The sequence below is a fragment of the Furipterus horrens genome, unplaced genomic scaffold (genome assembly GCF_987537825.1).
Source record: "Furipterus horrens unplaced genomic scaffold, mFurHor1.1.pri manual_scaffold_3, whole genome shotgun sequence".
Taxonomy (NCBI): domain Eukaryota; kingdom Metazoa; phylum Chordata; class Mammalia; order Chiroptera; family Furipteridae; genus Furipterus; species Furipterus horrens.
This window is the reverse complement of record NW_028327173.1, coordinates 159748708-159776094: the sequence shown is the minus strand read 5'-3', so window position 1 is coordinate 159776094 and position 27387 is coordinate 159748708. Positions and strand designations below refer to the sequence as shown.

Below are 27387 nucleotides of genomic sequence, written 5' to 3'. Positions count from 1 at the left end.
TATGAACCATGGGTATGGACTTGGGGGGGGGGATGCTGGGGGAGGGAGATACTGGGTGGAGGGGAGTAAAGGGGAAAAAATTGGAACTACTGTAACAACATAATCAATAAAATATACTTTAAAAAAAAAAAAGAAATGTGAGGCAGTGCTAAGCACCTGAAAAAAAAAAAAAAGAAAGAGCTGAAAGGCTATTGATTCAAAAGGAAAATAGTGCTGGTATCATAGTGAAGAGCCACAACTATGTGGATATATTTTTATTATGATTCAGCATAATTGTACATTTAGTTTAAAATACTGCAAAAGTTAAAACAGTGAAAACACGAATAGATTATTTTTAGTATGAACAGTCTTGGCCACTGTTCTGTATGAGGACTGCTTAGGCTTCTGTTGTTGTTGTTTTCTCTAAAAAAATATATCAGGACAACCATCTGGAACTTTCAAAGAAGTACACATTTCTGTGAGGGTACTTATTGACTTGAATCACAAGAGAACTATGTCTTGTTAATCTTGCATCCTAAATGCTTGGTGTGTAGTAGGTGCTTAATAAATATTTGATGAAATGGAAAAAAAAAAAAAGGAAACACCCTTCTATCTAGTAAGTTACTTCTAATGTCTAAAAAATTAGTCAAACTAGTCAGATTCTTATAATCTAAGGTAACTGTTATATGCAACATCAGTTACTGGAAAGGGTATATGTAAATACTATACAAATATGTAAGTAAACTTATCTGGTAGGGTAGGTGGGTTTGAAGCTTCTCGATCATTCTAGACATGAAATTGAATACCTGTGCATTGATTCCAATGGTTCCCATGGAGGAAAGTTTATATCAGATATATTTCTGACCTTTCGTAAGCCAAGAATTTTTATTATTCTGACCTTTTGTAAGACAAGAGCTCTTTATAATAAGGGGCTCTTTTATAATATTACATGTTTAACTGAACATGGAACTCAGTTGAACATTATGTATGTAAATATATATGATTTACATTTATTGAATATTTATCATATGTCAGGCACTGTTCAAAGCTGTTTATATGTATTATCTCATTTAGTCCTTATAGCAACTCTATGATATAGGTATTAATTATTATGCACATATTACTGTTGGAGAAACTGAAGTTCAGACGATTAAGCAACTTGCCCCAAATTATGAAACTACTAAGTAAATGATGAAAATAATATTTGAAACCAAGTGCCCAGATTCAAGATTAGAGAATTTACTCTTACTAATGACAATAACTATAAAAATAGAAATGGAAATTTGGAAAGAGAACTTCATGTATATAGTTAGTTCCAAATCAAGTGAGGTTTACTAGTTAAAATGAGAACTTTTTTGCCAATGTAGTCTAAGATTTGGATTTCTATTGGATTAAAACAAGTTTATTAGGCAAAAATAATTTAGTAAAAGAGATACACCATTTTTTTAAAATGATTTTTTAAATTTATTTTCACAAAGAGGGGAAGGGAGGGAGAAGGAGAGGGAGAGAAACATCGATGTGCGAGAGAAACATCAGTTGGTTGCTTCTTCCATGCTGCCAACCAGGGACCTGGGTCCCAACCCAGGCATGTACCCTGACTGGGAATTGAACCAGCGACCTTTTGAGTCACAGGCCAGTGCTCAATCCACTGAGCCATATCAGCCAGGGTGATATATGGGTTTAATAAAATTTTGAATTTTTTTTTTTACTCTTGTAAGCATTCACACAACAAATTAGAAGGCCATAGAAACTAGTCTTAAAACTAAGACCCAGAAAAGAGATGCTTTCCTATTCTTAGACTGGTTGGGAACCCAAAAGATATTTATTTGGTGGTGAAATAGGAGATTGATGAAAAACTTAACCACAGAAACCCTCCCCGTCTTCAGACATTTAGAGTGGAGAACTTGTTTTTTAATCCTCTCTCAGCAAGTTGGGCCCTTACAAACCCATTAAGTTCAACTTGGTTTTACCTCAGTATGTAAAGTAAAATGTTTTGTTTTAATTTCTATGTCTTCTGAAACATTAGCTTAGTGTTTCTCACAGATTACTAGTTCTTTGTGTTTTTTGTCTTTATTATGTTTGGATTTTCCATTTCCACCTCCAAATTACCAACCTCATTTTTTTTTTTTACATTTGTCACCAAATAGACTTTGTTCAATAAACTGTTCTTTCAATATATCTAGAAAAATAAAATGTTTACCTAATCCCTGAGAGAGAAAAAAGTCATACATCTATCATTTCTTCAAGAAATAGAAACAAGAAAATGTCAAATAATTTCTATTCACTGTTTTTGTGGTGTATCTCTTTAAAAATATCTCAAAGTAACTGGTAGAGGATAGTATGAGATAAAGATTGTGAAAATACTTAGTAAACTAAAATTTATATACACAGAGGCATTGTTATATGGTATTTGTTTTACTTTTTTAGAAAATAATATTGCTTTTGAAATTTCCCTATTACAAAATTTTAAGTTGAGATAAGTGAGGCAAACAATGGAAAATGACTACTCAAAATATAATTTCCTCTTTAATTTTTCTGAAGTCATGACCAGACAACCTTGCAAGCTCATAGAAGTCAGTAAAATTGTTACTCTCAAGGAATTTACAAAAAAGAAAAAAAATAGTACAACTCAGAAATTCTGAGCTCACTGGTTGTTGAAATGATGAATGAAAAATAACCTACACCAAAGCATTTGATGATGAAATTCTAGAACACCATGGATAAAGAGATAATCCTAAAAACTTCCAGGGAGTAAAAAGTCACATTCAAAGAATTAAGAATCAGAATGGTTTCTAGAACTCCCCAGTGCAAAATCACACCTGAAGACAGTGGATGTCTTTAAAATGTTGAAGAATGATGATTTTCAATCAAGAATTCTCTATCTTACTTCTGGTCAAGATGGAAGCATAGGTATACATGCTTGACCTCCTCATGAAATCATAGAATTACAACCAGATCTCCAAAACAAATAAAAACTATAACCATCAGAAAATCAAGCTACATGGAAGTCTGACAACCAAGGATTTAAAGAAGCTACATTTATCTAGACAGGTAGGAGGGGTGGAGTTGTGAAGATGGGGTGGAGAGATTGTATGGCACACAGAGGCGGTGTGGTGGCGGCAGAATGGACAATCTCACATTCACATACAGTCGATAAAAATCAGGTGGGATACCTTGGGAGTGATTGAGCAATCCCAACCCCAGGCCAGACTGCAGAGCCCAGGGTTCCAGCACTGAGAAAATAAACCTCCATTGCTCTGGCTGTAAAAACCAGTGGGGGTTGGGGTGGTGGAAGAAACTGCTGAATTTTTACCACCTAAAGGGACTGAATAGTCTTAGAACATATGCAAACCCCAGGGCAGTAGCTGGAAGGGCGCCAAAAGCATACAGGAAGTGGGTGAAGTGACTGGAAATGGGTTGAGTGACAGGCAAATCGCCAGAAACCAGGCAGTGGCTTTGGCTCCTCTCTGAGCCCCCCACCACCACCACCACACACAGAGCCCCAGAGCGCTAAAGCAGGTTCCCCCTCCCTGGCAGTTACCCAGGGCCATGCTCCACAGAATTTACAGGTGCCTTTGCTACATAGGCCATGCTACGAAGACAGGGAGTCAAAGCAGCTCTACCTAATACACAGAAACAAACACAGGGAGGCTGCTAGATTGAGGAGGCAAAGAAATATGGCTCAAATGAAAGAACAGAACAAAACCCCAGAAAAAGAGCTAAATGAAGCAGAGATAACCACCCTATCAGATACAGAGTTCAAAACACTGGTGATAAGGATGCTCAGAGAACTCATTAAGTACAGCAAAAAATAAAGGAAGAAATGAAAGTTTACACAAAATGAAATACAGGAAAATATACAGAGAACCAACAGTGAAAGGAAGAAAGCTGGAATTCAAATAAACAATTTGGAACAAAAGGAAGAAATAAGCATTCAATCAGAACAAAAAGAAGAAACAAGAATGGAAAAAACAAAAAACAAAAAAAACAAGGAGAGGCTTAGGAACCTCTGGGACGACTTTAAATGTACCAACATCCGAATCACAGCGGTGCCAGAAGAAGAAGAGGAAGAGCAAAAAATTGAAAACTTATTTGAAAAAATAATGAAAGAAAACTTCCCTAATTTGGTAAAGGAAATAGACAAGTTGGACCCAAAGAGGACCACATAAAGACACATGATAATTAAAATGCCAAAGGTTAAAGATAAAGACAGAATCTTAAAAGCAGCAAGAGAAAAGCAGTTAGTTACCTACAAAGGAGTTCCCATAAAACTATCAGCTGATTTCTCAAAAAAAAAAAAAAACACTTTGCAGGCAAGAAGAGACTGGCAAGAAGTATTCAAAGTGATGAAAAACAAGTACAAACTAGATTACTCTCTCCAGCAAAGCTATCACTTAGAATCAAAGGGCAGATAAAGTACTTACCAGACAATGTAAAGCTAAAGAAGTTTATCATCACCAAGCCCTTATTATATGAAATGTCAAAGAGACTTCCTTAAGAAAAAGAAGATCAAAACTATGAAAACCAAAATGACAACAAACTCACAACTATCAACAACTGAATCTTAAAACAACAACTAAGCAAACAACCAGAACAGGAACAGAATCATAGGTATGGGGATCATTTGGAGGACTATCAGATGGAATAGGGAAGGGGGAGAAATGGGGAAATGGTGCAGGAATTAAGAAGCATAATAGGTAGGAACAAAATAGACAGGGGGATGTTAAGGATAGTATAGGAAAGGGAGAAGCTGAGGAACTTATATGCATGACCCATGGACATGAACTAAGGTAGGGAGGTGGGGTGCTGGAGAGAAGGGGGGTACTGGGTGGAGGGGGGCACAGGGGGGAAATTGGGACAACTATAACAGCATAATCAATAAAATATGCTTTAAAAAAAGAATTCTCTACCTTAACACACTTTATCAATCAAACATGATAGTGGACAAAAGCATTTTCAGATAGTCAAGGACTCAAATAATGACTCCCAAGTACCCTTTCTTGGAGATCTACTACAGGACATGCTTTAGCAAAGTAAAGAAATAAGCAAAAAAGATGACATGGGATTAGGGAGACATGCCTCCAGCTCTGGCAAGCCGAGAAGACAAGTCCCAGGACAACAGCTATGCAGCAGGCTGATGATGGAGTGACCAGCCCAGACTGGAGGAGTCTCTGGTCAGGAGCAGGGCAGGCTGTGCCCAGAACTGCTCATTTTCATTATAACTTTTTACTCTATGTAAACCAATAAATGTTATTTTAATTTTAAATTGTATCTCCACCACTTAAGCGCATTCCTACACAGCCAGGTCCCGCCAGCACTGTGTCCATACTGCTGTTACAGCACTTATCACAGAACCTTATCAGCATTTGTTTATATGTCCGTCTCCACAGTTATGTTGGGAGCTTTATGAGGGTCTGGCCTGTGTCATTTCATCTTGATTTTCTCAGCATACAGCAGAGTGCCCAAGTAGACAGTATGTGTTTGACTAATTAAGCCTAATACTGATTAAGATAGCCGCCTGAAAGAAATTCCTCAAAAAGAATATTTTATATGGATATGTTAGAATTTCAGATAAAAGGAAGTCTATTTCAAATAACTTATATTTCAAGAATATCCCCTTGACATTAACACTAAACTATCAACAGATAGTTTATGTCCACAAAATGCTTTAATTCATTCATTGAATAGCTATTAAATGTCAATTTTATGCCAGAACATCTTCACCTTGGTGTAAACCAGGTAAAGTTTTTTAGGGGCAGAGGGAGGAAATAAATTACAAATAAATATATGAAATTATGCCATGCTGGGTCAGGGGACAGAGAATGACAGTGGGAGAGAATGAGGTGCTCTCTAGCTGGCGTAGCCAAAGCAGTCCTCACTCACCTCCCTTTGTCCCTGTTCTTCCTCTCTTTTCCTCCACCCTCTTAGAAAGCAGCGCAGCGTTAGAAAACTCACAGTGAGAGTTTAGTTGGGATCTCATTGGGCTAAGTACAATTTCTAAAGTTGAGGTGGAAAAAGAAAGAAGAGAAGGTAGTTTAAGTTGATAAAGCAGAACAACCTCTGTGGGACTCGGGAAAGGATTCCTCGCCCTCTCAAAGGCTGTGAAGGGGGCCGGTGTGAGGTCTTTGAAGAAATTAACACTTCTTCACAAGTGCAAGAGCTTTGAACTGAAAACCCAGGGTACCATTTCTCTTTAGCTGCTGCTATTCAATGATGAATGGGATTCGCCTGGGATAAGTGGGAATATGATTGCTTAGTGGAAATCAAATCTAAGGGAAACTTTAGGATCAATCTTTAAAATCTCCTTATATTCTTAAAACATACATAATTAAGATGGGCTAATTTTCGTCATACCTACCTATGCCTCCCAAATATATAGTCATATATTCTTATCTTGGAAAATGAAAACATCAAACTATTCAGTGTTTGTTTACAGTTCTTATTTTATCACTAAAAATGCTACAAAAGAAAGTTGCCCTATGTTATTAAAAAAGTATTTATTGGTAGACAGTATTTTAAAATAAATATTGGGCAACTACTAACCTGTTAAGTTATCAGTCTTAGTTATGTTAATGAAAAAGTTGAACTTCCAAAATTTAAATTTTCTGAAAAATGCTAGCCAGAGCAAAGGTATTATAATCTATTGGCATGATTATATATGTCCCTACATTTGTTTATCTTTTCTTCTCTAACTCTTATAGCCAAGAGATCTAGAAAATACCTAGCAATGATCAAAAAAATCTTTGGAAATGTTACAAAAACTTTTAAAAATTATATGTTTATAATTATAATTATTAAAACTATCTTACCTAACCACCTTCACATGGTTTCTATCCCTTGCCAATGAAAGCCATACAACCTACAAGTTAGAAAAATACATATGCATGTTTGTTAGCTGGAAGCACGGATACTTAGTATCAACAATCTACAGGTTTATGAGCTCTTAGATAGAGATGGTGAACCATGTGGATATAGCCACCCAGGAGAGAGTAAACAGCAACTACTAAATACCACTAGTGCTGTGATTTACTATAGATAGGAGCAGGAGTAAGAGTGAACCAATATATCATGAAAAACCTGAAATTTTCCACTGATATAAAATGCATTTTCAATGCGACATTAAATACTTACCAACTTACAGAGGTCTTTGAGGAATTGATCAAGAAGAGTATTGGTTTATAAAACCTAACTCAGCAAAGAATGGGCTAGTGGCTGCCACTTGTCTCTGTGTGTATGTCATCAACATTTCCCATGGCAGGGAGTGGAGGGCTTGGCATTCCCTGAAGCTTGGGGCTTGATACGCTGCCGGGTGAGTTGGGAGTGGGGAAGATACAATTCAAAGACCTCTAGTTGTGACCTACATTTATCTCCCTCTACTTCTACATCAGCCCCACCACACGGACCATGGACTATAGTCTTAGCACCACTTCATTCTTCAGGAGACAAAGTGAAAAGCCGTTTCATTCTCCCTTCGAAAATTTGGGAACCCTCTGGTCCACTGTGTGCAAAGCACTTTGCTAGGTGCTACACAAAGGTGTTGAGGCATGGTGCACTTTTTGAGGACAGTCATAAAAGGTTTATGAATGTACTAAATAAAAGCTTAGTGTGGTGTGTCTAGATATGGAGTGCTCAAGTCTCTTGGGACCCCTGGAGTGCGTCTAATGAAGCATGAAACTGTTGGGGACAATATCTTTGTACACAACGTTCCTGCCCCCTACTGCCAGTTTTCTGCTTTTTTCTCATTTACCAAACAGAGCATGACTACCTCTCCAGTGGTAAGATCTGCAGAAAGACAGGTTGAAAGATGGAAATTTCTAAATCTCACAGTAATATTGTAAATTTATTCCAAAAATTCTACACCTTTGGTCTAAACATTTTTTTCACCAATTGGGCCCCTTTACAGATTTTCCCTACACTTCTCTTCAGCATCCTCAAATTTTTCATTTCCGCATTTTCCCCTTAAATTATATCAAGTAGAGATGAAAACAGAATTCTTATGGAAAAATAATTCCATTGCTGGAGAAGAAAGAATGATTCACTTTCAGATACTGGAAATAATATTTGTGGTTCCCATTCCCATGTTTTCATGAATGTGTATTTTGCTTGTTATTTCTTGGATGCATTGCAGTAGAATCCCTGAAATAAAAGTTCAGTTAACATTAAATCCTGTCTACTACAGACTTTTGAACACGATCAAAGACAGATATGAGTCCCATGATGAAGCCACTTTTGCTTGGTTAAGGAAACAAATGCAGGTGAAGCAATACAAACATGGATCAGACAAGCCCAAATTGGAATTCTGCACTATTATTTACTGTCTGTATGACCCTGAGAAAGTTTCTTAGCCTCTGCAATCCTGTGTCTTCTTCTACAGAACAGATCAGCTGTTGCTGTTACTGATATTATTTTGGCTTCCAAATATTTTACCCTCTTGGTTATTCTCTGCATGCATTCTAGACCTTGAATTTTAAAATGTGGAATTCAGAGATAAATATAATATGCTAGACCTAGCATGACCAAAGTGGCATATAGTGAGACTAAACCTTCCTTGTCCTAGGTAGAACACATCTATGAACACAGCGCAGGTTTGCAGTGGCACGATTGCAACCACACAGTGTTGGCTCAGTGTGATCTGCAGTGAATTTAGGTTTCCACATGCACAACCCTAACTCCTGTCCATCAAATGCAATTAAAGTAACCAAAAACAAAATAAATAAATAAAAATAAAAAAACACAGGAGCTTATGTTTATCTCAGTTAAATGCCATGCCACTTGAAAAACAAGGCACTGTTTCTCACCCATCACACGGCCCAGCTGTAGCAGTTTTCTGTGGTTTGCTGGTCCACGCAAAGCAGAAAAAAAAGGTGGCAGCCTCAGGTAGACTGTGATAGGAGAATGGAAAGTGTGCCAGCAAACCCCAGTGAGTAGTGTCATTTCAGAGCATAAGAAATATAGACACAACTCTTGGCTAGTAAAAACTATCTTGTTAGAATCTGTCAACAGTTCTATTTGTTCACCTCCAGCCAACACTCCTCTCTCTAGTCTGCTTCTCACAGGACACTGAGAGTTCTAAGAATAAGTAGACTAGGGGAGAATCATGTTTTTGTCATTTATCTGCTCTGTGAACCAGACTAAGCTTCTTAGCCTCTCTGAGCCTCAACTCACCTGTAAAACAAGGATGGAAATACCTAGTTTATCTAGTTGTGAAAATTAAGTGAGGAAAATTTGCTAAAATACCTGGCACAGGGCACATAGCAGAGAGTGCACCACATCCAAAGGGCAGCCTTTGGGAAATCATGCCTCCAGGAAGAGTTCAAGTCCCTTAGCATGGCATGAAGCCTCTTTTGACATGGCTTTGCCCCCCTTTTCCCTCTGCTCTTCAATGAAGCCTGTACTCTAGCTCTACTGACTTACCTGTAGTTCATTGAGTATACTTTGGTCTTTCATACTTCAATGCCATAGCCATACTGTTCTCTCTGGAAGACTAACCCAAATCCAATCTGATTAGAAAATTTCCACACATCCACAAGATTCATCACAGATAACAGCTCCACTGGGAAGCACATGTTGGGAAACAGTTCTTCATGGTCCTCTCATGTTTCTGTACACCTGCAAGAGAAGATCCAACTGCACTTTGCTCTGGACTATCTCTTCAAGGGTGTTTGCATAGCCATGGAATACAGAGATGATGTCTCCCTCCAGAGCAAAGGGCAGGCATACTTACAACCCACTATAAAAGATTTAGGTTCCTTAAGCTTAGGGTTCCTTTCCTGTAGCACATCTGGCCCTCACTGTACTGCTCTGTGGGATTTGAGGCACAGGGAACGAATGAAAAATTGCTGGTACTCTGGTTACTGCATTGCCATGAGTAATAACTATCCTTCATCTCTGACACAAGAGTTTTGTGTTTTCTACCAGTATCCATAAAATAGTGGTAGGCTAACTTGTTAGTGTGCAAGCAGGGTAAAACCTGGGGCTCTTTATACTTCTTGGGGTCATACTCCCTTCCTTCCCATTTCATCCAACTGTAGGAGTATAAATTGCTCCTTAAGCTCTGTTCTCAATTTATCCTGAACATTGCAGACTTTATCACAATATTCAATGGCTACATAATTTTCTCATAACTCCATCTGCAACAGTGCCTGGAACACCCTGAATGTTCAGTACTTTATTGAATGAGTGAACATGTCAGCCCTCAGCAGTTCCTTTAAGACTCTCCCAATTGCTGGCATATATCCAAAGGGATGCCCAATGCCCTTGACCTTGGTTCTAAATGTCCTGTGCTCACTTCTACAAATCCTTGAACACCTCTCCTTTCCTGCCCCAGAATGGCCCCTTCAGTTCCGGTACTTGATGAGTTACTCCTGGCTCCTGTCCTTGTCTCTCTTATTTTCTCTTGGAAATTATGTCCTAGTAACAATCTTCACTTGAGGAGTCCCCAGGACCTCTCTTCTTAGTATGCGCCTTCCTAGACAACCACCAGGAGTGAAAAAAATTCACATTCTATCATATAACATATTAGTTATGCATTGTGAATTCATATAAATATGTCCTCTGTAATTACATGTAAATTCAGATAAATATGTCCTCTGTAATTTTAATTCAAGCTAGTGATAACAAATACAGAATAGACAAGGTCATCCCCAAGTATAGGACTTTGCACTGTTCTACCAGAGAACTTTCTCCCATTTGCTTTCCATCTACTTAATCAGTATTTCAATGCAGTAATTCATTCTTTCTTCAGCTAACAAATATCTGTTCAGTTTCTCTTCATTGCAAGGCAGTGTCCTTACTGTGAGGAACATAAAGATGGATCAGACATGATTTGTGCCCTCAAAATGCTAGTGGTAAAATATGCATGTTATGCACCACAAAAATACTGTAAGACTTCAGACAAAATGACATCTGTGTTGCCCCTGAAAATATAGATAATATTTGTAAGGGTCTCAATTACTATGTGGGGGTGAAAGGTAAGGAAAGTGTCTAGGTTTAGGGAAGAGCTCCTGCAAGAGCTCTGAGTTAGGACGACTCAAGTGCTGTTCAGCTTATCACCATGGACTATTCACTTTGGCCTGAGTGTCAAATACAAATAGGAAAAGCTTGATTATAAATTTGTAATGGCAGACTGGGGCCAAATTAGGGAGACATTAGGATCAAGGAATTTGTTGTTTAATGAATTCTTTGGCATTTTACAGGCAATTGAAAGGGCAGTGAAAGTTTTTGATCAAAAGAAAAACTTGATCACAGACAAATTAACCTGATAGTGACAATAAAAATGAATTGATGCATGGAAAAATTGCAAGATTTTAGGTAAGTCTCTCTCTTTTAAAAAAATTTTTTTATTGCTTTGGGTATTATGAACATTTTAATGATTTTAGTTCTTCCCATCCATGAACATGGTATACGCTTCCATTTATTTGTATCTTTCCTAATTTCTTTCTTCAGTGTTCTGTAGTTTTCCGAGTACAGCTCTTTTACCTCCTTGGTTAAGTTTATTCCAAGTATTTTATTTTTCATGTTTCTATAATAAATGGTACGAGGCTCACTGGGAAGAAATGGAACCCGTGATCGAGGCTAAGAGGAAGGCCCTACTGGCTTACAAGGTCACGCCCACTCCCAGTACACTTCAAGCTCTACGGGCTGCCAGGAGCAAAGTCCAGAAGACCGCCTGCCACTGTGCCAACACCTATTGGCTAAACCTGTGCAGAAGCATCCAGGAAGCCGCCGATATAGGCAACGCACGAGGAATGTATGAGGGTATCAAGAAGGCAACAGGCCCAATCCCCTCCAAGATCGCCCCCCTTAAGTCCAAGACAGGTGAGGTCATCACTGATCAGGAACAGCAAATGCGGCGGTGGACCGAGCACTACCTCGAGCTGTACGCGACGAGGAACACCGTAACAGACACTGCTCTTAACGCCATCCCAGACCTACCAGTCATGGAGGAGCTAGACACCCCACCTACTGCGGCAGAGCTCGGCAAAGCCATCGACCGCCTCGCTTGCGGGAAAGCACCAGGAAGCGACGGAATCCCTCCAGAAATCCTAAAGAGCGGGAAACCAGTCCTGCTACAGCCGCTCCACCATCTACTCTGTCTCTGCTGGAAGGAGGGTTACATCCCCGAGGATATGAGAGACGCCAACATTATCACCATGTACAAGAACAAAGGAGACCGCAGCGACTGCAACAACTACCGGGGCATCTCTCTCCTCAGCGTCGTCGGCAAAGTATTCGCCCGGGTCGCTCTTGCCCGCCTGCAGACCCTTGCTTCCCGCGTCTACCCAGAGTCCCAGTGTGGCTTCAGAGCTGGCCGATCAACAGTGGACATGATCTTCTCCCTACGCCAGCTGCAGGAGAAGTGTCACGAGCAGCATAAACCACTCTACCTCGCCTTTATCGACCTCACGAAGGCGTTTGATCTGGTCAGTCGAAGCGGACTCTTCAGCTTGCTACGGAAGATTGGCTGTCCACCACATCTGCTTGCTGTGGTCATGTCCTTTCACGACAACATGCACAGCACGGTGTCCTACAACGGCGCAACCTCTGAGGCCTTCCCAGTCAGCAGCGGAGTAAAGCAGGGCTGCGTCCTCGCGCCTACGCTGTTCGGAATCTTCTTCTCCATGCTCCTCCAATACGCCTTTAAGGACTGCAGCGAGGGTGTCTTCATTCACACCAGATCCGATGGCAAGCTTTACAACCTGGCCCGTCTACGAGCCAAGACCAAAGTCAAAGAGGTGCTCATCCGTGAGATGCTCTTCGCCGACGACGCAGCCTTGACATCACACTCCGAAGAGGGACTCCAGCAGCTAGTCACTTGCCTTTCCCACGCATGCAAGGAGTTCGGACTAGCCATCAGCCTGACGAAGACGAACGTTATGGCTCAAGGCATGGTGCATCACCATCGACGGATACACCCTGGAGGTTGTCAACGACTTCACTTACCTCGGGTCCACCATCTCAAGCTCTCTGTCAGTTGACTTGGAGGTCAACCGGAGAATCGCCAGGGCAGCCACAGTTATGGCCAAACTGAACCGGCGAGTGTGGAACAATTCCAGCCTCACTGAGAAAACCAGACTGCGCATCTACCAAGCCTGCGTACTCAGCACTCTCCTCTATGGCAGCGAGACGTGGACCACCTACGCAAGGCACGAAAGGAAACTCAACAGCTTCCACATGAGGTGCCTGTGACGCGTCCTGCATGTCGCCTGGCAGGATAAGGTCCCCAACACCGAGGTGCTGAAGCGAGCCAACATGAGCAGTTTGCATGCAGTTCTTAGTGAGAGACGCCTCAGGTGGCTCGGCCATGTCAAAAGAATGGATGCAGGCCGTATTCCCAAAGACCTCCTCTACGGCGAGCTAGCAGAAGGCCAGAGGATGACAGGGCGCCCAAAACTGAGGTTCAAAGACATCTGCAAAAAGGACATGACACAATGCTCCATCAATCTCAACACATGGGAAGTTCAAGCAGACGACCGCCTAGCCTGGAGGCTCGCGGTCAGGCAAGGTACGTCATGTGCAGAGGCTGCGCGCAACGAGGAGGCGGCCCAGAAAAGATCGAGGCAGAAGCAGCGTCAACAGCAGCAACAATGGCCATCTGCCTTCACCTGTACCAAGTGCGGCAGGGATTGTCACTCCCGAATCGGACTGCACAGCCATTCTCGGCGGTGCAGATAGACTCTCAAGAAGCTACGCCATCGTCTCTCGAGACGGACGGCTGCCGATGACCGATGATAATAAAATGGGATTTTTTCTAGTTTCTGTCAGTGATATTTCATTGCTGGTGTACAAAAAGTGCCTTCAATTTCTGAATATTGACGCTGTATCCTACTCTTTTGCCAAATTCACTTATTAGGTTGAGTAGTTTTTTTGGTGGAGCCTCTAGGGTTTTCTATGTACACTATCATGTCATCTGCAAATAATGACAGTTTTACTCCTTCCTTTCCAATTTGGATGCCTGGGGAAGTCTCTTGAGAGCCTATTCTAATGCAATGGCTCTGGTGAGAGATACTGAGAACTGGAACATGGGCAGTGGCAGGAGAAACTAAGTGGAGAACAGATTTTAAAAGATATCAGAGAGAAATTTGGCATAGAACCCTTGAGTACAAGTGAGGAGATGCTTCAATCAAATGTTATTTTACATAATCCTTTAAACATTCAATCAATAGTTTTTCATGAGACTATGATGAGATGTAAGTGGCCAAATCTGTTCTTGAAATAAAAATTGTGTTTTGCTTTTCCATTTTCCTTAACCCACCCTGACCTATATATTCTTAGCTTCTGCCTTATTATCCTCACTGCTTTACCTATGCATTTATAATCCTCTTCTAAAAAATTGTGATAAAACAACACATAATATAAACTCACTCTTAACAATTTTAAGTGTACAGTACAATATTGTTAACTACATCCACATTATTGTACAATAAGTTTGAAGAACTTTTTTCATTTTACGAAACTGAAACTCCATACCCCTGAACCACAACTCCCATTTTTCTCCTCCCTCTAGCCCCTGGGCAACCACCATTCTACTTTCTATTTCTATGAGTTTGACTTCTTTAGACAGATACCTTATATTAGTGAAATAATACATTATTTGTCTTTTTGTGATTGACTTATTTCACTTGACAAAAGGTGCTCAAGTTTCATTCACGTTGTAGCTTACAACAGGACTTCTCTCTTTTTTAGGGCCAAATTATATATATATATATATATATATATCCCCCAAATGGAATTATCTTCTGGAGGGTGGGTCCCTTGTAGTACAAGCTTCCCCCACTAGGTGAGTGTTCTAGGAACCCATCTGTATCGGTGTACCAGCTGGCGTTGTTTTAAGAGGCTGCATTAGGCTTCAGTTAATTTTTCTGAAGACTCTTTCAACACATTTACCCATTTCATGATGGGTGATTTACAAGTGCACCTGCCCACATCACACTAAGTGTTCAGCAGTTTTTGACCAAAAGTGGCATGACCCCCATGCCCTACCCTCCCTATTCACCTGATCTTGCCCTGAGTGACTTTTCTTTGTTTCCCCAGATGAAAAAGTTCTCAAAGGGAAATGTTTTGCTGATGTTTATATTTGCATATATTTATATATTTATATATGTTACCATTCATCTGTTGATGAACATTTAGGTTGTTGCCACAATTGAGCTATCGTGAATAATGCTGCAATTAACATGGATTTGCACATATCTACTCAAGAGTCTACCTTTTAAATTCTTTTGGATATATACCCAGAAGTGAGAATGTAGTTCTATATTTAATTTTTGAGGAACCTCCATACTGTCTCCCATGGCAGCTGCATTATTTTACAATCCCATGAAGAATGACTACCCATTTTAAAAATAATTAATTTTATGCCCTGACCCATGCGGCTCAGTTGGTTGAGTGTCATCCAGCAAAGCAAAATGTTGCCAATTTGATTCCTGGTCAGGGCTCATACCTGGGTTGTGGGTTCAGTCCCTGGTTGAGGCACATCCAAGAGGTGACCTATCAGTGTTTCTCTCTTACATAATGTTTGTCTCCCTCTCTTTCTCCCACCCTTCCCCTCTCCCTAAAAATAAATAAAACAAAAAAAATCAATTTCAGAATGTTTCTGATGGCAACATTTTGAAAGCTCGCCAATGAGTGATTTCTGAAACCATGTGAAGATCATAGCATGTGATCCTCATCCAGGGTCTGGCCTTCTAAGCAATATCACAGGATCTCAATAAATATTCATTAAATGAAAAATTAAACAACTCCAGACTTTTGCTGCATTTTCTCATTCTCCGTATATACAAATGGTCCTATCATTCCATAGACTCAGAAAATGTTTAGAGGTCAGAGGGCTTAAAGATCATTTGGTACAGCTGTGTCATTTGAAGGGTAAAATTATGTGACTTTTTCCTTGCAAAATTGTACCAGGAGACTTGAATTTATTTAACAAAACCCAATTCCTTTTTTTTTTACCTACCTTCAAATTTCAGTTTTTTTTAAAAAAAACTATATAGGCTCTACCCCTCTCAACCTGAAAATATTGTGCTTGTTTTAGAATATGAAAGCCAAGTAGGGCTTAGGTAGTTGCTTATCTCGATGACATTTATCCTTCAAGGGAGCAACTTTGGGAGATTAAACACCTAGGCACTTATACCTCGTTCAGGACCAGTTTAGGAACTATTCAAAGAAGGCATTAGAGTTCCAACAGGGTAATTACCAAACAAATGAATCAGATTTGACACTTAAAAACTTGAATATTTCAAAATTAAGCCAACTCTGAAAGGACAAAGATTTTTCACTGTTGGGAATATTTACTTACTAAATATTGATGATAATATTGGCCACTGTTTATAGAGCTATGTACCAGGTACTTTCCATGCATTATGTCACAGCAGCTATTGGTATTATACTTATTCCCATTAAAAAGATGACTTTTGAGAGTATAACTTGTCTACGGCACTCTGAAATTTGAACTCTAGTCTGTCAGTCACCAAAAACCATGCTCTTAATTGCTGCAGTCATTACCTAACTACATATATGCAAGGAACTGTGCTGAAATCTGTAGGGCATTTGAGAACTGAGAAACAAGCCCTGAAGTAGCTTATGTAGCTAGTCCATCATAGAAGGCATTATACATGAAAGAAAATGTAGTCGTCTAAGAAGACATGTACTGGTATTTAAAGAAGTAGACCATAAATTCTGAAGCCAACAGGAACAGATATTTAGAAAAAAAAGAAAGGAAGGAAGGAAGGAAAAAAGAGAGAAGTTTAGATTAAGTTCTCTAAATTTAAAGAACTGAAAGGGTCACAGTAGAAAAAGCAAAAAAAAAAAAAAATCAGAAAACATGGATTGTATTTTCTAGTTACCACATACTAATGAGTGACCTTGGGTATACTGCAAATTTTATATAATATGGTATAATCACATCACCAGAGTAAGTTTTTTGCTGCTCATTATGGGACAGTAAATATATTAGAAAAATTTGATAGGACTGTTTAATGACATTACATTATGTATATTATATCATCATATATATGATATTATATTAGGTTACTTCATATTATATGCAATGCAATGTTCTTCCCCAGTGTAACTCTAGGTCCAAAGCCATCCTATAAGAATCAAAGTATCCCATGATTAAGTAAAATATTAAAGAAAAGGCACAGTGGCAGGTAAAAAAAAGTTCTTCCCTTGCTTTTAGCTTATCTCTCTCCTCCCCCAGCCTTTGTTCTTCTGATTTATTCAAGAAAGAGAGCACAGGAGCATCTTACTAGCAATTCTTATCCAGGAAATATGAGCACTGTGGTTCAACTGAAGGGACCTGAGAGAAGAGGGAGTCAAGAAGGAAAAGAATGTCACACAATTACACACACACACACACACACACACACAAAATCTATTTTAATGGCACACAGGAATATCATTTTGTGTAAATATGATTTATCAGATAATTAAAACATTCTTGTAGATGTTTCATTTTATTACCATTGAACATTTTCCCTTTCCACGAACCTGTATTCTGATACTTAAAAATAGTTCAAATTCATGCAAATTTTAAGTAAGGTTTTGGAGGTGATAGAGCCAAGGGTTTTACTGTCTTTCATGCAGTTAAGTAGAAATGGTCAAGCAGACCGATCCTTATTAGAGTAAAGCTTCCGGCGAGGGTAGTGCTGCCCTTCCAGCAGATGTTCTAAAACTGTTGACCCCCCCCTCCTTTTTCTTCATAAGGAGGATTTTGAGAACATGCTAAAGACAATGTGTTGATGTCTTAGTGCCAAAAGCTAGGTTTCTGTTAGCACTTTTCATTAAGATGGGCTTTTAGCCTGTACCTTCGTCATGTGCCATAGACTTAGTTTGGGATCAGCAAATGCTAATCCACATGTAACGCTCTCTACGATCAACACACGTTTCGAAATGGGCCCTTTAACTCCTCGCGCTATGCTTAATTTTAAGGGATGTGAACAAACTCACAGCACTTGTGTCTCTCCCAGTCACTGTAACTTCTAACCGGGTAGTCGGTCAAAGCCTAGTCTCCTTAGAGCAAGCTCAGAGAATCTAAAAATCTCCAGATCTCGCCTCAATTCTTAGGACAGGGCCTTTTGTGTGCCCAGTTGTCACGACTCACAGAACTTGACTAATTTGAGAGATAATAAAAGCATCTCCCCCAAGGGTTACTTGTTCATTTCAGGGCTTTTCGGAGATGTTTTTCAGCAGTACTGCATCCGATGGGGACAGCCAGGCTAAGAACTGCCCCCAGATGTGGGCTTATCACCCGTAGATTCCTCCAGTCGCGCTGACAAATCTCCTAAGTGGGAAATAGTCAGTTTCCCTTCACAGGGCCCCAGCGTGTGAGAGAAGGAGGGGGATGGGCAGGGGCCATCAGGGGAGAAGTCTCCGGCCCTTCCACGTCTCTCAACACCATCCCTCCCCCACCTCGCCTCCTCCTTCCCCGAATTCTAAACAAGCCGGCGGTAGAGGGGCCCCGGGGGCAGGTCGGCCGGGAGGCTCGGCCTTTGTGGCTCTGTCCTCGACGGTGGCGGGGAGGCAGAGGGGGCGGGGACGTAGACCACAGACCCTCAGTCGGGGCTTGACCCCCAGGTCCATTGTCCGGCGCGGCCCACCCCCTCCCCCTACTCCCGGTTCGCGACCCGGCGGCCACTGGACCCCTCTCAGCGTCTCCCTCCGCCGGCCGCGCCGACCTCGCGGTGCCCAGACCAGGGGCCAGATGTAGAAAGTAGTCCCCAGGCCGGCAGCGGCAGTGCTGTCCACTCCGCCGCCCCCGCCCCCTCCAGCCGCCGCCTCACTCCGCCCCCAGGCCGGACTCTCGGGTCCCCCGCCTCCTGCGAGCGGGTGTCCGTGCGCCGGCCTCGCCGCGACCACAGAGAGACGAGGGCCAGCCGCGCCGCGCCACGCCGGTACCGAGCGGAAAGCCCAGGCTGCGCGTCCAGCCGCCGCGCAGGGAGCTCGGAGGCGGGGGCCCGGGGGCGGACAGCGGCTGCGGAGCGGCGGGGGAGCATGCCCGCGCAGCCCCGCTGAATGGCGCCTTCCCTGCGAACCCTCGCCCGGCCGCGGCCGCCAGGGATGCTGCTGCTCCGCGCGCTCCTGCTGCTGCTCGGCTCAGTTCCAGGTGGGCGCGCTTTCTTCGGCGCTTCTGCGCCTGTAGGGCGTGAGTCGGCGCGCGTGGGCTAAGGGGAGCGGAAAGGGGGGTGCTGTTGGAGGGGGGCGGCGAGGGCCCCCGCGGTGGCGCTGACCACCGGCTCCTGTCTCCTTCCTGCAGTCCGTCGGGGGCGGCTGCTGGAGGGCTGTGGGAGCCTCTCCCCGCGCACGCCCCTCGCCGCTGCGCTCCCCCTGGCCACGAGCTGCGGGCCGGGGCGCCCGCTGTCCACTCTGGTCCCTTCCTCCTCGCGCCATTGTCCGCACTCCGGCTGCGCCCTCGCCTCAGCAGCCAGTCCGGGCCCGGTGCCGCCAGCCGGCGGGGCCGCCACGGCCGCACGTGGCTTTATTTATATTGTTTCCTTAGTGGCAGACTCGCCACACAGGGGGCGCCGGGGTTCCGCGCGGCTTTCCGGGTTTGCAGTGGGGACTCCCCCACGTTTTAGGGCGGGGGGCAGAGAGTAGGTGAACTCAGCGCCCAGGTCAGCACCCTTAGTGTCCCCACTTTCCTAAATCTGAATAGAGCGAGGGGGAGACGGTAGAGGTGGAACTGGAAAGAGAATAGGTTTGGAAGTTGCATGACTGATTTGTGTAGCGGGTGGATAAAAATACCCGAACCTGAGAAGGCAGGAATCTAAATAGGACTTATTTCTCGCAGCCAGGTATTTTGGGGCAGGGCCTGAGGTATGCACGAATCTGAAGAATCCTCCAAACTCCAGGTTAGCCGTGCGCAAACTTGGATAAACTAATTTTTCTTTTGCCTCCGTGTTGGTTTTTCCTCAAAGAGATAAAAAGTATAAGGTGGTTGTGGTGGTTGGGGGTGGGAGAGGTGTTCACGCGTATGGATTGTTTTATTTACAGGCTACAAACCCCCTTTTTCCTTTTTCCCTGGAGGAGTTAGTTTTCTGTTAGCATGAGAAAAGGATCAAAGTTAGATTTGACTCGGAAACACAATGGGCGCCTTCCGGAGTGGCCCTCACAGCGCGGGGGTGGGGAGAGGTGGTGGCTGTTAGGGTCGCTCGTGTCGCCCTGGGCATACATTAGAAGTCGTCAGCACGGGCGTGGGAGCGTGACTAGTGTGTGAAGTTACCGAGACCAGTACTGGGGATTTGTAATCATGGATTCAAAACAATCAGAAGGAAGATGAAACGTTCCCTCCAAAGCCTTAATGCTTTAACTCTGCCCCAATCAATATACAAGACTTTAGCTGGCCTTTGCACTAAGTGCTAGAAGTGATAGGATATTAGGTGGCCATCGGATCCTGGAGTGGGCCGGGGGCTGTGTGTATACTGTGCTTTGGATAAAGCCTTTCCTCTCCTTCGATTAAAAAAAAAAAAAAAGTGTACTGGTTGATTAAGCAATCTCCTATCCCTATTAGACAGTAAGGACCAATTAGTCATGCATTTTTTCCAACAGTTGGCAGTTCTAAAAAAAATAAATAAATAAAAGTTTCCTAATCCGATCACCCACTGAGTACAAACAGCAAGAGTTACCAACTTTTCAAAGTCAACTGTTTGTCCTTTTAAATATCTACCTGACTCTGCAGAAATTAAGTAAATGGGTCTCTTTCTAGGAGAGGAGACAGAGTCTTTGCTGTAAACTCTGCAGAAATTAAGTAAATGGGTCTCTTTCCAGGAAAGGAGACAGAGTCCTTGCTGTAAAAGGGCAGATGTAAAAATGCAAAATTGAGGGCAGATATAAAAATGCAAACTTGTAATTTGTCACAAAAGATAAACGCTCTTCTCAAAGGAGTAGGTGCTAGGGTTCCAAAAACACTTCAAGGGACAAGGAAATAAACTTGCTTGTTCACAGAGTTGGAGTTTTGCTAATGATTTCTTGTAAAATTAGACTTTTACGACTTACTCTGTTCAAGATCTTTTTGACAAGCTTGTAAAAGTAGCAAACAGCTTGTGCTCATGAGTTCTGATGATTCTGAAACTCTAGCAAGAAACTTGAGAACAGAATTCTTACAAGGCATAGAAGTTACAGAAATCTTCCCTATGCTTTTAGTGCAGAGGTAAAAGGTGACATATCTGATTTGTTGGAAAGCTTTGCTGAAACTTAGATTGGGTTATTAAGGTGCTTGTGAGTTAACTAATAGGTTTGTTAAACTTTGTCTTATTACATCCTGAGTATGTGTTTTACAATTGTGTGTTACAGAATGATTTTATACCTATAATTCTGGATATACCTTTCCCCTTTTTCCTTGTAGGAGTGTGGTGCTTTAGTGAACTGTTTTTTATAAAAGAACCACAGGATGTAACTGTCACAAGAAAGGACCCAGTCATGTTAGATTGCCAGGCTCATGGAGAAATTCCTATTAAGGTCACATGGTTGAAAAATGGAGCAAAATTGTCTGAAAATAAACGGATCCAGGTTCTGTCTAACGGCTCTTTATACATCAGTGAGGTGGAAGGCAAGCGAGGAGAGCAGTCTGATGAAGGATTTTATCAGTGCTTGGCAATGAACAAATACGGAGCCATTCTTAGTCAAAAAGCTCATCTTACCTTATCAAGTAAGTGGTTAAGTTCTTGAATGTTTTACATTTTTCATTGCTACATTCTAATGATTTCTTGACTTATTTATATGCTAACCCTAAAATCATACAGACATTAAGAATTTTCCTGGAAAAATTAGTTGATGGCAACAAAAAGGCATGCAGAAAAATCTTAAGGAGTAAATGTAAAAATGAAATGGGTGATTGAGAACAAAAGTCAAATTAGGTTTAGAACAATAAAACCTGTAGAGGTGGCTTTCCATTATGAGAAGAGTTGAGTGCAAAAATTTGGCCTACACCATCTCATCTTTTGTAAAAGAGTAATTACATTTTTAAAACTACAAGCAAATCTTTCTGCTTTGTAAGTGGCCCTTGAGTGCTAAATCTTTCTTATAGCCCAACCTTCCATTTCTCTATGACTGTTTTAAGATCACCCATGTTGCTTTTAATTGTAAGAAAGGGCATTGGTCAGACTCTCAAGCCTTTGAAGTATTCCTAGTCTTTTCCTGCTGAGAGAGAGAGAGAGAGAGAGAGAGAGATTAAGGCCATTTCCATATTATGCCTACTAGACTTAAACCAGAACTGCCCACATTTTTCCAGTTGTCATAAAATTTACTTCTAATGATTTTTGTATTAACAACTCCATCACATCAACCATTTGTCCAGGTGATCCATTGCTTAGTGGTTGACCTGATGACTATTGAGTGGAAAGATAGGCCTAGGATAGGTAGGTTACTTTCTTGTTCCCACTGAGGCTTTCCACCTCTTCAGGTGACCAAACACTGCAGCGCAGCACTCAGTGTTGTAATAGGCAATTTAAATCTTTAAAAAAAACCCTACACAACTGTATTTAAAAAATAGTTTTACAGGTTTCCTAGTTATATGCTTTTGTTGTTCCACCAAAAATAGATTCTGCGCTATTCCTACAGTTGATCTTTTAAAAGATGAACAATAGGAAGAAGGAGCTGTTGAGATAAAGGCATAATCTTTAGGAAGTAGTTGCTTCAAAGTCTACACAGCTGAAATTTAGGAAGCAATTGGCAGGGTTTTCCTAGGTGATTTTATTGTAACAGTCTATGGTTATATTTATGTCACCCTCATATTAGTAATTTATTTTATTTGTATAATAATGACAAGTTGTAGAAAATAAATTGCAAGCAAGGATTTTTTATATTGAAATATGTCAGAAAAGTAGAGAAATTTCCAATTCTAGCCCATTCTGCACAAGGAATAGCATAAGCCTGAGAAAATTTCTGGTAAGCTTTCTTTCTTGGCCAGTAATTTCTTATCATTGGTTAGTAATTATTTTTATTGTTGCTGAGTAATGGTTTTTCTCTGCAGTACTGTTTTCAGGAGAATATGCTTTTTCTGTTATGTTTCATTCATTTAATTTTTGTCTAATGTAGATTGTTTTAGAGAGTTGTAATTTTTCTACTTTTTTGAGTTTGAGAAATCTGGTGTTTTCATATCCAGAAGCCGTATTACCTTGCTATAGAGAGGAGAAGGGCAAGATGGAAAGGTGGAGGGGGGTGGATAGGCCTTAAAAGATGAAGCATTTGTTATGACCACAAGTTACGTCCAGGACCTCCTTGGAAGCCTGACAGAATCCAGGGGTACCCGGAAATATTTTGAAAGCACACAGGCCTTTAAAATTTCATAGCCTGAACAGTGTAACATATGTTAGTAACAGTGAAACAAATGTTAGTATTGAGTTTCTTAGTATCTTTAGATTGTCGTAGCTTTATAAAATTATCAATAAGTATTTACTTAGAGGTGAATCATTTTGAAGGTTCCTGTGAAGCACTTTTCATATTATAAGTATCAAAAACTTTCCAGTGAGTCTATGTAGAACATTGCTTTCAACTGTATTAAATATCAACTGTAGTCAGTTTTAGGGACCACAGTTTTCATATGCATACATTTTATTTAATTCCGAGGAGGTATTTTGCTAAGAAATTGCATTCAGTATTATAGATTTAAAATAAGAAATGCATATGGGTTTCAAATTTTTCTTTAGAAATAGGAAATTTCTTAGAGATTCTGAACTTACATAGTTCTGATGTCTAAGAAGCAGTGTCCAATGATGTGGCCTCATGACTTTATCTTGTGTTCAGGATAAAGATATAATACATATTAAAGAGAATAGGCATTAAGTGGACATTCTAGTTTTGTTTTGTTTTTCCTTAAAGCTAGTTCTTTCCTAGTTATTGATAGCAGCAGGGTACAAGTATATTCTTTTTATTTTCTGGTCAAAGATTTTGTCAGTAAACGTATCTTTTAGTTCAGAAGTGTAATAATACAGCATCTGAAAATCTAAAACTTCGTAACACACAGGCAATCAAGCCTTGGTTTCTAAACCTAGGAACTAGAAGCTGAAAGTTGCACTCTAGGCAAGAATTCCATTATTCATGTGTAAATTAGGAATTCACAGGGTTAAAAGGTTAGAAACTGGCCAGGATGAGGTTTACCCTTGTGATAAAGAGCAGATGACCCTCATTCATTGGCCAAAGCTTTCATGTAGCTCTTCTGCAAAGTTAGTTATTGCCACGAATTGTTCTTGAGGAATGCAGAAATTCAAATGTGAACAGGCCTTTCCTTAAGTGTCACTATGGAGCCTTATCTCCCAAGCACATCAGAGCCTGCTTCAGGGACAAGGTTCCTCCCCAAAGGCCTGGAGGCTTTACTTTCCTGTTGTTCATCCAAGCACAAAAGAATTTGTCTAACTTAGTTTTTCTAAGGCATCCCAATTTTAAAGGAAAGTATAGGGTTAAAGTAATATTTAGTTTTTTTTAAACAGGTAATCCTTTTTATTGATAGCCATTGTAGCTGTTTTACATTTTCATGTAATTGGAATAGAAAGGAGAGTGATGCGGGAGGCCCTTTTCTAGTTCTGTACAATAGTAAGAACAGAAGATTCAACCATTTCCTATAAATTTCAATATTTTAAACTTTTGGCAAATCAGTTTTCACTTTCATGGGTGCTAAGTCTTCACTATGTAAATAATTTAAGTTAAATGCTTTAGGAGTAAGAAATAATCTGTGGACATCTTGACGTTTCTTGCATTCTTAATGTTGAAATAAGTAAGATAAATTTCATAGGAAAGCATTAGTGTGGTAAAGCAGTCTCGTATTTCAACAAGTTTAAATTAAGATAAGAGACATTTGAGAGAAGTAAAGGAGGAGGTGGGTTGTGTTCTGTGATGTGTAAAGGACTGGCTGTAAGCTAGTGATTGAACAGGAAGCTAGTTGTTTATTTCCTTTCCATAAAAGGTGGAAATTGAAGTCTTAGGGTAGAGGGAAAGAGAACATAAAGCTAACTTACACTACATAGGTTTTTCAGTACTGTTCACTTGGGTAAAAAATAATTTTTTAAGTGAGCATTTGTAGCTGGAAGACCTTAGAAACTGTAACTTTATGATGGATTTCTTCCCCAAAATTTAGGGTTAGTTCTGGCATTCATAGAGTTTGGAGGGGTCTATTTCTATAACTTAAAGAGTAATATATAAACACTATAGCCTAAAGTTGATCTTGAAATGTGAAGTTAAAATATATTGAAAACATTTGAAGAGTCATGCTAAAAGGAAAGAGGGTGGGTAGTATATTGAAAAGAAAAATATAAACTATGAGACAGCCTAAATTTTGAGTTTTTATTAATGATCTTGGACATTAAAAACCAAGATTTTGCTATACTGTCATTTTTTATTGAGATTTGTAGATGTTGTAAAGGACCGAGTCTTACCCGCGAGCATGTTCACTTCATGCTGTTCAGTTACCTGCCCTCATTCCAGAAGGCTAATATACAAGCAGAAGTCATTTGATTTTAGAAAAATAAGACAGAACTGAAATATTTAGAGAGATCAATCTGTCAACACTGTAGGTAAGGTTCAGATGATGCGTTCTGGGACATAAGAAAAATTATCTTTAAAGAGGAGGGGTATGATGCAAAAGCACATGTTTAACTTAAAAATTGACCACCTTGAAATCGCAAAAGTTAGAGAAGTAAAAGCACTTTCGGTTCTACAGTCTTACAATGACATTTGGTTCTTAGAGTCAGTCTACTTAAAAGGTTTATCAGGTACCTGATAATTGCTGGGTAATGGAACCAGTTTTTCCCACTTTGCAGTTGATTAGTGAGGATCATTTCTCATCTTCAGAAATGTGTAACACTATCTCACTGTTTTTCGCAGTTGTTGGAAATTTTATTTTTGAAGGAAGCAGGATCCACTGAGGAGTAGAATCATAATTTGTTTCAAGATGTATATAAATGTGTTTGTTTATTTTGCTTCTGTCCACCTTCTTAATGGAATTCTGAAAGGGCATTTGGTATGCCTCTCTTTTGTCAACTATCTCTGATTATTCTAGAGACAGGGTGTCAACTCAGAGTTTGCGCATGGATTTGTTGTCATTGCTCCTGAATTTAACAGCTGGACCTATTGATGAAGTCCAGAGCAATTTAAAAGAATAGCAAAAACAAAAAAACCTTTTAATCTGGATTTTAGGTTGAAGGCGTTTTTCAATTAATAAATGCATTTAAGGTTACTTTTTTGAAAACCCTAATATTCTTTACTACTGTTTTGAGGGATTATATTCATTTGTCATAGACATAGTCACTGAATGGGGATTGATTATTTTCAGCTTTTAAACTGGCAATTACTATTTATATGAAGAATAATCAGTAATGTTGAGTGAGGCATTTTGTTGAGGATCATGCTTGAACTTTAGAAACAACTATGATTATTGTTTAAGAGAAATCCTAAAAATTGTACCCCAAATTAAGTTTTCATTGTCAGTCAGCGCTATTTTAATACTTTTGAGAGTTTATAGTGTCCAGAATTTTTATTGAAGTATTTTTTGAACTCATTTAAATCTTGGTAATTAAGAGAGGAAGACACACTTGTGATTATTGAAGCTATATTAGCAGTAGCTTTAACATGGTAATCTGCACAGAACAAGCTCACCGTCAAGAGCTGACAATGGTGATGTGCAAAAAAGATAAAAATGTACCAAATTACCTTCCCTGGCTGTAATTCTGAAACCCAGTGAACTGCTGTAGGGATATGTATTGCAGAGGATAAAGGCATCATCCTCACAAAGGTCTCTGACACTAATCTGACAAATACTTTCCTGACTTACATACCTTTTCTTTTTTTTTTTTTAACTTCTGGTTCTCAGAAACTGCTTTTGATGAGCTTTAAAAGTCAAATTCTTATAGACTGAGTAGAAGGCATGAATTTATAAATGTTTGATTTTTCAGTTAATGGAGGGTTTGCCCTTTTCTTGTGTTTATATATCTACATATATTTTATAAGTTGCATTTATAATGGCTATGTTAATCAAACGACTGTTGGAGAATGCAGTCATTGTTCAGGGTTCTGGTTTCAAATTGGTATTCTCACTGGGCTTAGTTCTTTGGATTGATGGAAAGCAAATTTTCTCTTAAAATTTTACTTTATGAAACTACAGTAATTCCTGTTTAGAACAGTGTGACCCCGCCCCTTTTTAAAAATGATGCTGCTTTATATAGACTACTTTCTCTAAATCAGTTTTATATTTTTTGGAATTGTTCTCCAGAATGGCCTTTTTATTGTTTTGCAGTCTTTTTAGTACTACTAAATATAAATCTACTCCACCAATATTGACCATGCCCCACCACAAATAATAAGAAAAGAAAAATGAAAAGAGTATTTTTTGTTGTGGATTATATACCTCAGGGTTTCTTTTGGTGCAGTTGGCATTTGGGGTTAGGTAATTCTTCGTTGGGGAGGCCGTCCAGTGCAGTG

At 40.2% G+C, this 27387-nt stretch overlaps 1 protein-coding gene across 1 annotated transcript in view; it reads left to right on the top strand.

The window, feature by feature from the left end:
• The first annotated feature begins 18993 nt into the window (after positions 1–18993).
• The window catches only part of PRTG (protogenin), a 138648-nt gene continuing 130254 nt past the window's right edge, over positions 18994–27387 (top strand). Inside the window, exons 1-2 of the mRNA XM_090272010.1 lie at positions 18994–19084; positions 21323–21625. Coding sequence (XP_090128136.1) covers positions 18994–19084; positions 21323–21625 — 394 coding nt within the window. The remainder of the gene's footprint in view (positions 19085–21322; positions 21626–27387) is intronic.